Here is a 16,098-nt window from a genome sequence, read left to right on the forward strand (position 1 = left end):
ACATGGGGACCCTATAGGGACCTTATAGATACCCTATGGGACATGGGGACCCTATAGAGACACTGTGGGGACCTTATAGATACCCTATGGGGACATGGGGACCCTATAGAGACACTATAGGGACCTTATAGATACTCTGTAAGGACATGGGGACCCTATAGAGACACTGTAGACATCCTATAGAGACACTCTAGGAACCCTATAGATGCCCTACAGATACCCAAAGGGTGATCAGAGATCCTATAGAGACACTGTAGGGACCTTATAGATACCCTATGGGGACATGGGGGCCCTATAGAGACACTGTGGGGACCTTATAGATACTCTGTAAGGACATGGGGACACAGGAATTGTATAGAGACACTGTAAGGACCTTATAGATACCCTATGGGGACATGGGGACCCTATAGAGACACTGTGGGGACCTTATAGATACCCTATGGGACATGGGGACCCTATAGAGACACTATAGGGACCTTATAGATACCCTATGGGACATGGGGACCCTACAGAGACACTGTAGGGACCTTATAGATACCCTATGGGGACATGGGGACCCTATAGGGACCTTATAGATACCCTATGGGACATGGGGACCCTATAGAGACACTATAGGGATCTTATAGATACCCTATGGGACATGGGGACCCTATAGAGACACTGTAGGGACCCTACAGAGACCCTATGGGGACATGGGGACCCTATAGGGAGCTTATAGATACCCTATGGGGACATGGGGACCCTATAGAGACACTATAGGGAGCTTATAGATACCCTATGGGACATGGGGACCCTATAGGGACCTTATAGATACCCTATGGGACATGGGGACCCTATTGAGACACTGTAGGGACCTTACAGATACCCTATGGGGACATGGGGACCCTACAGAGACACTATAGGGACCTTATAGATACCCTATGGGGACATGGGGACCCTATAGGGACCTTATAGATACCCTATGGGACATGGGGACCCTATAGGGACCTTATAGATACCCTATGGGGACATGGGGACCCTATAGAGACACTGTAAGGACCTTATAGATACCCTATGGGACATGGGGACCCTATAGAGACACTATAGGGACCTTATAGATACCCTATGGGACATGGGGGCCCTATAGAGACACTATAGACATCCTATAGAGACACTCTAGGAACCCTATAGATGCCCTACAGATACCCCAAGGGTGATCAGAGATCCTATAGAGACACTATAGGGACCTTATAGATACCCTATGGGGACATGGGACCCTATACAAACACTATAGGGATCTTATAGATACCCTATGGGGACATGGGAACCCTATAGAGACACTATAGGGACCTTATAGATACCCTATGGGGACATGGGGACCCTATAGAGACACTGTGGGGACCTTATAGATACCCTATGGGGACATGGGAACCCTATAGAGACACTATAGGGACCTTATAGATACCCTATGGGGACATGGGAACCCTATAGAGACACTATAGGGACATTATAGATACCCTATGGGACATGGGGACCCTATAGAGACACTGTAGGGACCTTATAGATACCCTATGGGGACATGGGGACCATATAGAGACACTGTAGGGACCCTACAGAGACCCCACCAACACCCCAGGGCACCCTATAGGGATCAGAGAGCCTATAGAGACCCCATAGATCCCCTATGGAGGCACCAGAGATCCCCTACAGACACCCCATAGAGACCCCCAAGGAGCCCTGAGGGATCACAGAGCCCATGGGGACCCTATAGAGACCCCCAGGGCCCCCTATACAGAGACGCTATAGAGACCCAGAGACCCCTATAGAGAACCTATAGAGAAGCCAGAGACCTCCAGGGAGCCCTAAAGAGACCAGAGACCCCATAGAGACCCCCAGGGAGCCCTGGGGATGGGGGGGTGAGGGACCCTATAGAGCCCCAAAACTCCCCATAGAGCCCTAAAGCCCCCCAGACCTCCCCCAGTGCCCTTCAGACACCAGAGCACTCAGAGACCCCACAGACACCTCAGAGACCCCCCAGAGACCCCACAGAGACCCCTCAGATCCCCACAGAGACCCCTCAGACCCCACAGAGACCCCACAGAGACCCCAGAGACCCCATAGAGACCCCCTCAGACCCCCCAGAGACCCCACAAACCCAGAGACCCCACAGAGATCCCACAGAGACCCCATAGAGACCCCTCAGACCCCACAGAGATTCCAGAGACCCCATAGAGACCCCTCAGACCCCCCAGAGATTCCAGAGACCCCTCAGACCCCACAGAGATTCCAGAGACCCCATAGAGACCCCTCAGACCCCCCAGAGACCCCTCAGAGACCCCACAGAGATTCCAGAGAGACCCCTCAGACCCCACAGAGACCCCTCAGACCCCACAGAGACCCCACAGAGATCCCACAGAGACCCCACAGAGATCCCACAGAGACCCCCCAGAGATTCCAGAGACCCCATAGAGACCCCTCAGACCCCACAGAGACCCCACAAACCCAGAGACCCCACAGAGACCCCTCAGACCCCTCAGACCCCACAGAGATCCCACAGACCCCACAGAGACCCCACAGAGATCCCACAGAGACCCCTCAGAGATCCCACAGAGACCTCCCAGAGATTCCAGAGACCCCATAGAGACCCCTCAGACCCCACAGAGACCCCCCAGAGACCCCTCAGAGATCCCACAGAGACCTCCCAGAGATTCCAGAGACCCCCCAGAGACCACAGAGACCCCACAGAAACCTCGCAGACCCCACAGAGACCCCTCAGACCCCACAAACCCCCCAGCCCCCCCTGTACCCCCAAATCCTCCAGCGAAGCCTCAACCAGGACGAGCTGGGGCTGGAACTGAGAGGACACCACAGGGTCAGGGCATGGGACCCCAAAACCAAACACAGACCCCAAAATCCCCACAGGGACCCCAAAACCAAACACAGACCCCAAAATCCCCACAGGGACCCCAAAATCCCCACAGGGATCTCAAACCCGCAGGAACCCTAAAACCACAGGAACCCCAAACCCCCACAGGGACCCCAAAACCAAACACAGACCCCAAAATCCCCACAGGAACCCCAAAGGCACAAAGGGATCCCAGAGCCATGGGGTCAGAGGGACAGGACCCCAAACCTCCCCACAGGGACCCCAAACCCACACACAGGGACTCCAAAACCCCAAAACCCATACAGGAACCACAAACCCATACAGGAACCCCAAATCCCCACAGGGACCCCAAATCCCCACAGAGAGACCCCAAACCCACAGAGAGACCCCAAACCCACAGGGACCCCAAATCCCCACAGGGATCCCAAATCCCCACAGGGACCCCAAAACCCACCGGGACCCCAAACCCACAGAGAGACCCCAAAACCCACCCACAGGGACCCCAAATCCCCACAGGGACCCCAAACCCACAGGGACCCCAAACCCACAGAGAGAGACCCCAAACCCACAGGAACCCCAAACCCACAGGGAGACCCCAAACCCACCCACAGGGACCCCAAACCCACAGAGAGACCCCCAAGCCCACAGGGACCCCAAATCCCCACAGGGACCCCAAACCCACAGGGAGACCCCAAACCCCCACAGGGACCCCAAACCCACAGAGAGACCCCAAACCCCACAGGGACTCCAAACCCACCTAAAGGGACCCAAAACCCACCCACAGGGATCCCAAACCCAGAGAGACCCCAAACCCACACAGGGACCCCAAACCCACAGGAACCCCAAACCCACAGGGACCCCAAACCCACAGAGGGACCCCAAACCCACAGGGACCCCAAATCCCCACAGGGACCCCAAACCCACAGGGACCCCAAACACACAGAGAGACCCCAAACCCACAGGGACCCCAAACCCACAGAGAGAGACCCCAAACCCACAGAGACCCCAAACCCCCACAGGGACCCCAAACCCACAGAGAGACCCAAAACCCACAGGGACCCCAAACCCCACAGGGACCCCAAACCCCACAGGGACCCCAAACCCACAGAGAGCGACCCCAAACCCACAGGGACCCCAAACCCACAGAGAGAGACCCCAAACCCACAGGAACCCCAAACCCACAGGGAGACCCCAAACCCCCACAGGGACCCCAAACCTCCCCACAGGGACCCCAAACCCAGAGAGACCCCAAACCCACACAGGGACCCGAAATCCCCACAGGGACCCCAAACCCACCCACAGGGACCCCAAACCCACAGGGAGCCCAAACTCCCAGGGACCCCAAACCCCCACAGGGACCCCAAATCCCCACAGGGACCCCAAACCCACAGAGAGAGACCCCAAATCCCCACAGGGACCCCAAACCCACAGGGACCCCAAACCCCCACAGGCACCCCAAATCCCCACAGGGACCCCAAACCCACAGAGAGAGACCCCAAATCCCCACAGGGACCCCAAACCCACAGGGACCCCAAACCCCCACAGGCACCCCAAATCCCCACAGGGACCCCAAACCCACAGAGAGAGACCCCAAGCCCACAGAGAGACCGCAAACCCACCCAAAGGGACCCCAAAACCCACCCACAGGGACCCCAAAACCACAGGGACCCCAAATTCCCACAGAGAGACCCCAAACCCCCACAGGGACCCCAAATCCCCACAGGAACCCCAAACCCACAGAGAGACCCAAAACCCACAGGGACCCCAAACCCACAGGGACCCCAAACCCCCACAGGGACCCCAAAACCCCACAGGGACCCCAAATCCCCACAGTGACCCCAAAGCCCCCATGCCCCACCTGCAGGCCGATGGGCAGCAGGATGTTGAAGGCAGCAGCAGCGAAATCGCCATCGGTGACAGTGGCCTGGGGACAGCGGGGACACAGAGAGCCTGTGGGACCCTGTAGGGACCCTACAGAGCCTATGGGGACCCTATAGGGCCCTATAGAACCCTACAGAGCCCTGCAGAGCCCCTGGGGACAGCGGGACCCTACAGAGCCTATGGGGACCCTATAGGGCCCTATAGAGCCTTAGAGAGTCCCTAAGGGACCCTATGGACCCCCAGGAACCCCATAAACCCCTACAGAACTGCTGAGGGCCCTAAAGAACCCTGGAGAGCCCTGCAGGTAATTATCAACAGCCACCCACCCCATAGATTCCCTATAGATCCCCTATAGGTGCCTTATATAACTCCTATAGATCTCCTATAGATCCCCCATACCTGTTCCCACTGCAGCTCCACACTGAATCACTCTCCATCCCCTATGGATCCCCCACAGATCCCCCATAAATCCCCTATAAAACCCTTATTGATCCCATACCTGTTCCCAGTGCAGCTCCACACTGAACCCCTCTCAATCCCCTATAGATCCTCTATCGATCCCCTATAAAACCCTTATTGATCCCATACCTGCTCCCATTGCAGCTCCACACTGAACTCCTCTCCATCCCCCATAAATCCCCCATAAATCTCCTATAAATCCCTTATTGATCCCATACCTGTTCCCAGTGCAGCTCCACACTGAACCCCTCTCCATCCCCTATAGATCCCCTATAGATCCCCCATAAATCCCCTATATCCCCCACATTTACCTGCTCCCATTGCAGCTCCACACTGAACCCCTCTCCATCCCCTATGGACCCCCCATAAATCCCCTATAAAACCCTTATTGATCCCATACGTGTTCTCAGTGAAGCTCCACATTGAACCCCTCTCCATCCCCTATAATTCCCCCATAAATCCCCTATAAATCCCTTATTGATCCCATACCTGTTCCCATTGCAGCTCCACACTGAACCCCGCTCCATCCCCTATGGATCCCCTATAGATCCCCCATAAATCCCCTATAGATCCCCCACAAATCCCCCATACATCCCCTATATCCCCCACATTTACCTGCTCCCATTGCAGCTCCACACTGAACCCCTCTCCATCCCCTATAGATCCCCCACAGATACCCCATAAATCCCCTATAAAACCCTTATTGATCCCATACCTGTTCCCAGTGCAGCTCCACACTGAACCCCTCTCCATCCCCTATAGATCCCCCATAAATCCCCTATAAATCCCCCATAAATCCCCCATAAATCCCCTATAGATCCCCTACAGATCCCCCATAAATCCCCCATCAATCCCCTATATCCCCATACCTGTTCTCATTGCAGCTCCACACTGAATCACTTTCCATCCCCTATAGATCCCCCATAAATCCCCTATAGATCCCCCATAAATCCCCCATAAATCCCCCATAAATCCCCTATATCCCCCACATTTACCTGCTCCCATTGCAGCTCCACACTGAACCCCTCTCCAGGTCCATCCCCGGTGCTTGGGACGGAATCCCGACCCCGCTGGGCCCCGAAGTACAGAACGCTGGGGAGAGACCAGTACGGACCAGTATGGACCAGTACGGACCAGTATGGAATGGCACAGACCAGTACAGACCAGTATGGACCAGTACGGACCAGTATGGAACGGTACAGACCGGTACAGACCAGTACGGACCAGTATGGACCAGTACGGACCGGTATGGAATGGTACAGACCAGTACAGACCAGTATAGAATGGTACAGACCGGTACAGACCAGTACGGACCAGTATGGAATGGTACAGACCGGTACAGACCAGTATAGAATGGTACAGACCGGTACAGACCAGTATGGACCAGTATGGAATGGTACAGACCAGTACAGACCAGTATGGACCAGTACGGACCAGTATGGAATGGTACAGACCAGTACAGACCAGTATGGACCGGTACAGACCAGGCCAGTATGGACCGGTACAGACCAGTACGGACCTGTATGGACCAGTACAGACTGGTATGGACCAGTATGGACCAGTATAGACCAGCATGGACTGGTACGGACCAATACGGACTAGTATAGACCAGTACAGACCAGTATAGACCAGCATGGACCAGGAGGGACCAGTACAGACCAGTACAGACCGGTATGAACCAGTACAGACTGGTATGGACCAGTACTGACCAGTATGACCAATACAGACCAGTATAAACCAGTATGCACCAGTACAGACCAGGATGGATGGGTATGGACCAGTATGAACCACTACAGACCAGTATGGGCTGGTGTGGACCAATACAGACCGGTATAGCCCAGTACGGACCAGTATGGAGTGGTGTGGACCAGTATGGACCAATATAGACCAGTACGAACCAGTACGGACCAGTATGGACCCGTATGGACCAATATAGACCAGTACGAACCAGTACGGACCAGTACAGACCAGTATGGACCAGTATGGACCAGTATGGACCAGTATGGACCAATATAGACCAGTACGAACCAGTACGGACCAGTATGGACCAGTATGGACCAGTATGGACCAGTATGGACCAGTACCCCCAGTACAGAATGCTGGGGAAAGGGAGAGAGTGTGGGGGACAACCCAGTACGGCCCCAGTGCTCCCAGTATGGACCAGTGCTCCCAGTACGGCCCCAGTGCTCCCAGTATGGTTCCCAGTGCTCCCAGTATGGCTCCCAGTCCTCCCAGTATGGCTCCCAGTCCTCCCAGTATGACCCCAGTATGGCCCCAGTGCTCCCAGTATCCCCAGTATGGCCCCAGTATGGCTCCCAGTATGGCCCCAGTATGGCTCCCAGTGCTCCCAGTACGGCCCCAGTGCTCCCAGTATGACCCCAGTGCTCCCAGTATGGTTCCCAGTATGGCTCCCAGTATGGCCCCAGTATGGCTCCCAGTGCTCCCAGTACGGCCCCAGTGCTCCCAGTATGGTCCCCAGTGCTCCCACTATGGCCCCCCAGTGCTCCCAGTATGACCCCAGTGCTCCCAGTATGGTTCCCAGTATCCCCAGTATGGCCCCAGTGCTCCCAGTATGGCCCCAGTGCTCCCAGTATGGCCCCCCAGTGCTCCCAGTATGGTCCCCAGTGCTCCCAGTATGGCCCCCCAGTGCTCCCAGTACGGCCCCAGTGCTCCCAGTATGTCCCCCCAGTGTTCCCAGTATGTCCCCCCAGTGCTCCCAGTATGGCCCCAGTATCCCCAGTATGGCCCCAGTGCTCCCAGTATGGCCCCCCAGTGCTCCCAGTATGGCCCCAGTGCTCCCAGTACGGCCCCAGTGCTCCCAGTATGGCTCCCAGTGCTCCCAGTATGGTTCCCAGTGCTCCCAGTATGGCCCCAGTGCTCCCAGTATGGCCCCCCAGTGCTCCCAGTATGGTTCCCAGTACGGCCCCAGTGCTCCCAGTATGGCCCCAGTGCTCCCAGTATGGTTCCCAGTGCTCCCAGTATGGCCCCCCAGTGCTCCCAGTATGGCCCCAGTGCTCCCAGTACGGCCCCAGTGCTCCCAGTATGGCCCCCCAGTGCTCCCAGTACGGCCCCAGTGCTCCCAGTATGGCCCCCCAGTGCTCCCAGTATGGTTCCCAGTATCCCCAGTATGGCCCCAGTGCTCCCAGTATGGTTCCCAGTGCTCCCAGTATGGCCCCAGTGCTCCCAGTACGGCCCCCAGTGCTCCCAGTATGGTTCCCAGTGCTCCCAGTATGGCTCCCAGTGCTCCCAGTACGGCCCCAGTGCTCCCAGTATGGTTCCCAGTGCTCCCAGTATGGCCCACCAGTGCTCCCAGTATGACCCCAGTGCTCCCAGTATGGCCCCAGTGCTCCCAGTACGGCCCCCCAGTGCTCCCAGTATGGCCCCCCAGTGCTCCCAGTATGACCCCAGTGCTCCCAGTATGGCCCCAGTGCTCCCAGTATGGCTCCCAGTATCCCCAGTAGGGCCCCAGTGCTCCCAGTATGTCCCCCCAGTGCTCCCAGTATGGCTCCCAGTATCCCAGTACGGCCCCAGTGCTCCCAGTACGGACCAGTGCTCCCAGTATGGCCCCAGTGCTCCCAGTACAGACCCAGTGCTCCCAGTATGGCCCCAGTGCTCCCAGTATGGCCCCAGTGCTCCCAGTATGGTTCCCAGTGCTCCCAGTACGGCCCCAGTGCTCCCAGTATGGCTCCCAGTGCTCCCAGTATGGCCCCAGTGCTCCCAGTATGGCTCCCAGTATCCCCAGTACGGCCCCAGTGCTCCCAGTATGGCCCCAGTGCTCCCAGTATGGCTCCCAGTATGGCCCCCCAGTGCTCCCAGTATGGCCCCCCAGTGCTCCCAGTATGGACCAGTGCTCTCAGTATGGCCCCAGTGCTCCCAGTATGGCCCCCCAGTGCTCCCAGTATGGCCCCAGTGCTCCCAGTATGACCCCAGTGCTCCCAGTATGGTTCCCAGTGCTCCCAGTATGGCCCCAGTGCTCCCAGTATGGTTCCCAGTGCTCCCAGTATGGCCCCAGTGCTCCCAGTATGGCCTCCCAGTGCTCCCAGTATGGACCAGTGCTCCCAGTACGGCCCCAGTGCTCCCAGTATGGACCAGTGCTCCCAGTATGGACCAGTGCTCCCAGTACGGCCCCAGTGCTCCCAGTATGGCCCCAGTGCTCCCAGTATGGCTCCCAGTATCCCCAGTACGGCCCCAGTGCTCCCAGTATGGCCCCCCAGTGCTCCCAGTATGGTTCCCAGTACGGCCCCAGTGCTCCCAGTATGGTTCCCAGTGCTCCCAGTACGGCCCCAGTGCTCCCAGTACGGCCCCAGTGCTCCCAGTATGACCCCAGTGCTCCCAGTATGGCCCCAGTACAGCCCCAGTGCTCCCAGTATGGTTCCCAGTACAGCCCCAGTGCTCCCAGTATGGCCCCAGTATCCCCAGTACCCACCTGGGGTCCTCCTGGAAGATCCGGGCCAGGCTCCGCCCGGGCCGGGGGCTCCAGTCCACGATCAGAACCCTGGGGGGGGGCAGGGCTGGGACCCCAAAAACACCCCCAAAACACCCCCAAATACCCCAAACACCACAAATCCCCCCAGACACCCCAAAATCACTCAAATACCCCAAAAACACCCCAAAACCACCCCAGAAAGGCCCCAGAATGTCAGGGGGCGCTGGGACCCCCCCATTGGTGCCCCCCTGTTGGTGCCCTCCCCTCATTGCTGCCCCCCCAAGTTTTGCCCCCCCCGTTGTTGCCCTCCCATTGCCGCCCCTCCCCCCAGTGGTGATGCCCCCCCTGGTTTTGCCCCCTCCCCCAGTTGTTGCCCCCCGTTGTTGCCCCCCCCCGTTGTTGCCTCCTTCAGTGTTGTTGCCCCCCACAGTGTTGTTGCCCCCCCCCACAGTGTTGTTGCCCCCCGTTATTGCCCCCCCCAGTGTTGTTGCCCCCCCCCGTTGTTGCCCCCCACAGTGTTGTTGCCCCCCCCAGTGTTGTTGCCCCCCGTTGTTGCCCCCCACAGTGTTGTTGCCCCCCCCAGTGTTGTTGCCCCCCCCAGTGTTGTTGCCCCCCCCCGTTGTTGCCCCCCACAGTGTTGTTGCTCCCCCCAGTGTTGTTGTCCCCCCCCGTTGTTGCCCCCCCCAGTGTTGTTGCCCCCCCCCCCGTTGTTGCCCCCCCAGTGTTGTTGCCCCCCACAGTGTTGTTGCCCCCCAGTGTTATTGCCCCCCACAGTGTTGTTGCCCCCCACAGTGTTATTGCCCCCCACAGTGTTGTTGCCCCCCAGTGTTGTTGCCCCCCCCCCCGTTGTTGCCCCCCGTTGTTGCCCCCCGTTGTTGCCCCCCCCCGTTGTTGCCCCCCCCGTTGTTGCCCCCCTCACCGCTGCACCCCGAGCTGTTTCTGCGCCACCCGGGCAGCCACGGCCGCGGGCTGGGGGGGGTCCTGGGGGTCCTGGGGGCTGCAAGAACACAGGAGAGACCCTGAGGGTCCGTGGGGATCCTTGGGGACCCCACAGACCCCTATGGAACCCACAGACCCCCATGGAACCCCATAGAAACCCACAGACCCCTATGGAACCCTATAGACCCCTATAGAACCCCATAGACCCCCATGGAACCCTACAGACCCCTATAGAACCCTACAGAACCCAGTGGAACCCCACAGACCCCTATGGAACCCACAGACCCCTATGGAACCCTACAGACCCCTATGGAACCCACAGACCCCTATGGAACCCACAGACCCCTATGGAACCCTACAGACCCCTATGGAACCCACAGACCCCTATGGAACCCCACAGACCCCTATGGAACCCCACAGACCCCAATGGAACCCACAGACCCCTATGGAACCCACAGACCCCTATGGAACCCCACAGACCCCAATGGAACCCACAGACCCCTATGGAACCCACAGACCCCTATGGAACCCTACAGACCCCTATGGAACCCACAGACCCCCCCAGAAACCCACACACCCCCACAGACCCCTATGGAACCCCACAGAAACCAACAGACCCCTATGGAACCCCACAGACCCCCTATGGAACCCCACAGACCCCTATGGAACCCTGTGGAACCCCATAGAGTCCTGTGCATCCATAGGGTACCCCACAGACCCCCATGGAACCCCACAGACCGCTATGGAACCCCATAGACCCCCCCAGAAACCCACACACCCCTACAGAACCCACAGACCCCCACAGACCCCTATGGAACCCCACAGACCCCCACAGAACCCCATAGACACCTGTGGATCCATAGGAAACCCTGTAAACCCCTACAGAACCCCACAGACTCCTACGGAACCCCAGAGACCCCCATGGAACCCTATAGAACCCAGTGGAACCCCACAGACCCCTATGGAACCCTATAGAACCCCACAGACCCCTATGGAACCCCACAGACCCCCACAGACCTCTATGGAACCCCATAGACCCCCCCAGAAACCCACACACCCCTACAGAACCCTACAGAACCCACAGACCCCCACAGAACCCCATAGACACCCGTGGATCCATAGGAAACCCTGTAAACCCCTACAGAACCCCACAGATCCCTATGGAACCCCACAGACCCCCATGGAACCCCACAGACCCCTATGGAACCCTATGGAACCCCATAGAGTCCTGTGCATTCATAGGGAACCCCACAGACCCCCATGGAACCCTATAGAACCCAGTGGAACCCCACAGACCCCTATGAAACCCCACAGACCCCTATGGAACCCCACAGAAACCCACAGACCCCCTATGGAACCCCACAGACCCCTATGGAACCCTATGGAACCCCATAGAGTCCTGTGCATTCATAGGGAACCCCACAGACCCCCATGGAACCCTATAGAACCCAGTGGAACCCCACAGACCCCTATGAAACCCCACAGACCCCTATGGAACCCCACAGAAACCCACAGACCCCTATGGAACCCCACAGACCCCTATGGAACCCTATGGAACCCCACAGACCCCTGTGGATCTATATGGAGCCCCACAGACCCCATAGGGACCCCCCACCCCCCAAACCCCCCAGCCCCCCCCCTTACTGGCTCCCTTTTGTAGCCCCCTTTACTGCTCCCCCCCACGCCCCCTTTTCCCCTTCTGCGCCCCCTTTCTGCCCCATGCTCTCTTTTTGCCCCCCTGTACCCCGTTTTCCCCCCTGCCACATTTTTGCTCCCCCCCATACCCCGTTTTTGCCCCCCCGTTCCCCGTTTTTGCCCCCCTGTACCCCATTTCCCCCCTGTACCCCAGTTTTACCCCCTCGTACCCTGTTTTTGCCCCCCATACCCCATTTCCCACTCCATACCTGACCAGGGCCACCCCGTACCCCGTTTCTGCCCCCGGTACCCCGTTTCTGCCCCCATCCCCATTTTGTGCCCCCACACCCACTCTGAGCCCCCCATAACCCTTTTTTCCCCACCCTGTACCCATTTTTCCCCCCCATACCCCATTTTTTCCCCCCGTACCCCATTATTCCCCCCGTACCTGATCAGGGCAGCCCTGTACCCCATTTCCCCCCCCGTATCCGGTTTTTGCCCCCTGTACCCCCTTTTTGCCCCCCCCCCGTACCCCATTTTCACCCTGCACCCCATTGTTACCTGATCAGGGCCCCCCTGTACCCCATTTTTATCCCCTCGTACCCCATTATTCCCCCCCTGCACCCCATTTTTACCTGATCAGCGCACCCCCTACCCCACTGTACCCCGTTATTCCCCCATACCCCATTTTACTCCCCCCTGTACCCCGTTTTTATCCCCCCGTGCCCCATTTTGCCCCCCCGTACCCCGTTATGCCCCCGTACCCCATTGTACCTGATCAGAGCCACCCTGTACCCCATTGTACCCCGTTATTCCCCCCCGTACCCCGTTTTTGCCCCCCCGTACCCCATTGTACCCCATGATTCCCCCCCCCGTACCCCGTTATTCCCCCCCATACCCCGTTTTTATTCCCCCCGTACCCCATTTTTTGCCCCCCCGTACCCCGTTATTCCCCCCTGTACCCCGTTATTCCCCCTGTACCCCGTTTGTACCTTATCAGCACCACCCCGTACCCCACTGTACCCCGTTATTCCCCCCCCCGTACCCCGTTATTCCCCCCCGTACCCCGTTATTCCCCCTGTACCCCATTGTACCTGATCAGCGCCACCCCATCCCCCATTGTACACCGTTATTCCCCCCCGTACACCGTTATTCCCCCCCGTACCCCGTTATTGCCCCGTACCCCGTTATCCCCCCGTACCCCATTGTACCTGATCAGCGCCCCCCCGTACCCCATTGCACCCCGTTTTTTATGCCCCTGTACCCCATTATTCCCCCCCCCCGTACCCCGTTTTTGCCCCCCCACACCCCATTGTACCCATTATTCCCCCCCCGTACCCCGTTATTCCCCCCATACCCCGTTTGTATTCCCCCTGTACCCCATTTTTGCCCCCCGTACCCCGTTATTCCCCCGTACCCCATTGTACCTGATCAGCGCCCCCCCGTACCCCATTGCACCCCGTTTTTATCCCCCCGTACCCCGTTTTTGCCGCCCCGTACCCCGTTTGTACCTGATCAGCGCCACCCCATACCCCATTGCACCCCATTTTTGCCCCCCCGTACCCCGTTATTCCCCCGTACCCCATTGTACCCGATCAGCACCACCCCGTACCCCATTGTACCCCGTTTTTGCCCCCCCGTACCCCGTTATCCTCCCGTACCCCGTTATTCCCCCGTACCTCATTGTACCTGATTAGCGCCCCCCCCGTACCCCATTGTACCCCGTTTTTGCCCCCCGTACCCCATTTTTGCCCCCCCGTACCTGATCAGCGCCACCCCCGTTGCGCAGGGCCCCCCCCAGCAGCGGCTCCAGCAGCGCCAGCGCCGCCCCCACGGCCCCGCGGGACCCCGCACACCCTGGGGGACCCCAAAATCAGCCTGGGGCACCCCCAAACCGGGGGGGGACCCCAAAATCAGCCTGGGGCACCCCCAAACCGGGGGGGACCCCAAAATCAGCCTGGGTCGCCCCGAAATAGGGGGGGGACCCCAAAATCAGCCTGGGGAACCCCGACATCGGGGGGGACCCCAAAATCAGCCTGGGGCACCCCAACATCGGGGGGGACCCCAAAATCAGCCGGGGGCACCCCCAAATCGGGGGGGACCCCAAAATCAGGCTGGGGGCACTCCGAAATCGGGGGGGACCCCAAAATCAGCCTGGGGCACCCCGAAACCGGGGGGGGGCCCCAAAATCAGTCTGGGGCACCCCCAAATCGGGGGGGACCCCAAAATCAGGGGGGGAAGCCGAGACCCCCTGGGACACCCCAAAATCAGGGGGGGCACCTTAAAATCAGGGGGAGAACCCCGAAACCAGAGGGGACCCCAAAATCAGGGAGGAGAACCCCGAAATCAGGGGGAGAACCCTGAAATCAGGGACAGGGACCCCAAAATCAGGGGAGAAACACAAAATCAAAGGGGAACCCCAAAATCGGCGGGGTGCTCCGAAATCAGGGGGAGCACCCCAAAATCAGAGGGACCCCAAGCCCCCCTGGGGCACCCCAAAATCAAGGGGGGCCCGAGAAGGGAGGGGACCCCAAAACCCCCGGGGGAGACCCCAAAACCTCAGAGGAGAATTCAGGGGATGAGGGGGGGGACCCCAAACTCTTCAGGGAGACCCCAAAACCCCATGGGAGGGACCCAGAATCGGGGGAGACACCCCAAAACCCCACAGTGGGACCCCAAAACTCCCATGGGAGGGACCTCCAATTGGGGGTACCCCAAAACCCCCATGGAGGGACCCCCAAAATCTTGGTGAGAACCTAAAACTGCCCAGGCATTGCCCAGGTGTTCGGGGGGACCCCAAAACCCAACAGGGACACCCCCAAACCCCTCACTGAGGGTCTCTGGTGGATGGGAAGGGACCCCCAAACCCCTCCCGGGGGTCTCAGGGATTTGGGGACCCTCCCGGGGGTCTCAGGGATTTGGGGGACCCCCCCCCCAACCCCGCCATTGGGGGGCGCTCACCGGGCCGGGGCTCTCGGGGGGCTCCAGCTTCGCCACGAACGAGGGGCTGGGGGACCCCAGACCCACCCTGAGGGGCTGCCCTGGGGTGCCCAGAGCCCCCCCCAAATCCTGGGGGACCCCCGGGGCTCCCCAGAATCCCCACAGGGACCCCCAAACCCTTCTGGGCCCCCCAAACCCCACAGGGACCCCCCAAACCCTTCAAGGACCCCCAAACCCCACACAGAGCCCCCCAAACCCCACAGGAACCCCCCAAACCCCACAGGGACCCCCAAACCCCACAGGAACCCCCCAAACCCCACAGGGCCCCCCAAACCCCACAGGGACCCCCAAACCCCACAGGGACCCCCAAACCCCACAGGGACCCCCAAACCCCACACAGAGCCCCCCAAACCCCACACAGAGCCCCCCAAACCCCACAGGGACCCCCAAACCCCACAGGAACCCCCCAAACCCCACACAGGGACCCCCAAACCCCACAGGGACCCCCAAACCCTTCAAGGACCCCCAAACCCCACAGGGACCCCCCAAACCCTTCAGGGACCCCCAAACCCCACACAGGGACCCCCAAACCCCACACAGAGCCCCCCAAACCCCACACAGGGACCCCCCAAACCCGTCAGGGACCCCCAAACCCCACAGGAACCCCCCAAACCCCACAGGGACCCCCCAAACCCCACACAGAGACCCCCAAACCCCACACAGAGACCCCCAAACCCCACAGGAACCCCCCAAACTCCACAGGAACCCCCAAACCCCACAGGGACCCCCAAACCCCACACAGAGCCCCCCAAACCCCACAGGGACCCCCAAACCCTTCAGAGCCCCCCAAACCCCACAGGGACCCCCAAACCCCACAGGAACCCCCAAACCCCACAGAGCCCCCCAAACCTCACAGAGCCCCCCAAACCCCACAGGGACCCACAAACCCCAC

The 16,098-nt window shown here is 59.3% G+C and overlaps 1 protein-coding gene across 1 annotated transcript in view; it reads right to left on the reverse strand.

The window, feature by feature from the left end:
• The window catches only part of LOC141727967 (protein deacetylase HDAC6-like), a gene marked incomplete at both ends in the record, with an annotated part of 29,353 nt that extends 13,990 nt beyond the window's left edge, over window positions 1-15,363 (reverse strand). Inside the window, 7 exon segments of the mRNA XM_074534256.1 lie at window positions 2,786-2,833; window positions 4,725-4,790; window positions 6,202-6,298; window positions 9,633-9,701; window positions 10,552-10,629; window positions 13,969-14,063; window positions 15,168-15,363. Of these exon segments, the coding sequence (XP_074390357.1) occupies window positions 2,786-2,833; window positions 4,725-4,790; window positions 6,202-6,298; window positions 9,633-9,701; window positions 10,552-10,629; window positions 13,969-14,063; window positions 15,168-15,363 (649 nt within the window).
• Window positions 15,364-16,098: the final 735 nt, after the last annotated feature.

The sequence above is a fragment of the Zonotrichia albicollis genome, unplaced genomic scaffold, assembly GCF_047830755.1.
Source record: "Zonotrichia albicollis isolate bZonAlb1 unplaced genomic scaffold, bZonAlb1.hap1 Scaffold_435, whole genome shotgun sequence".
NCBI lineage: Eukaryota > Metazoa > Chordata > Aves > Passeriformes > Passerellidae > Zonotrichia > Zonotrichia albicollis.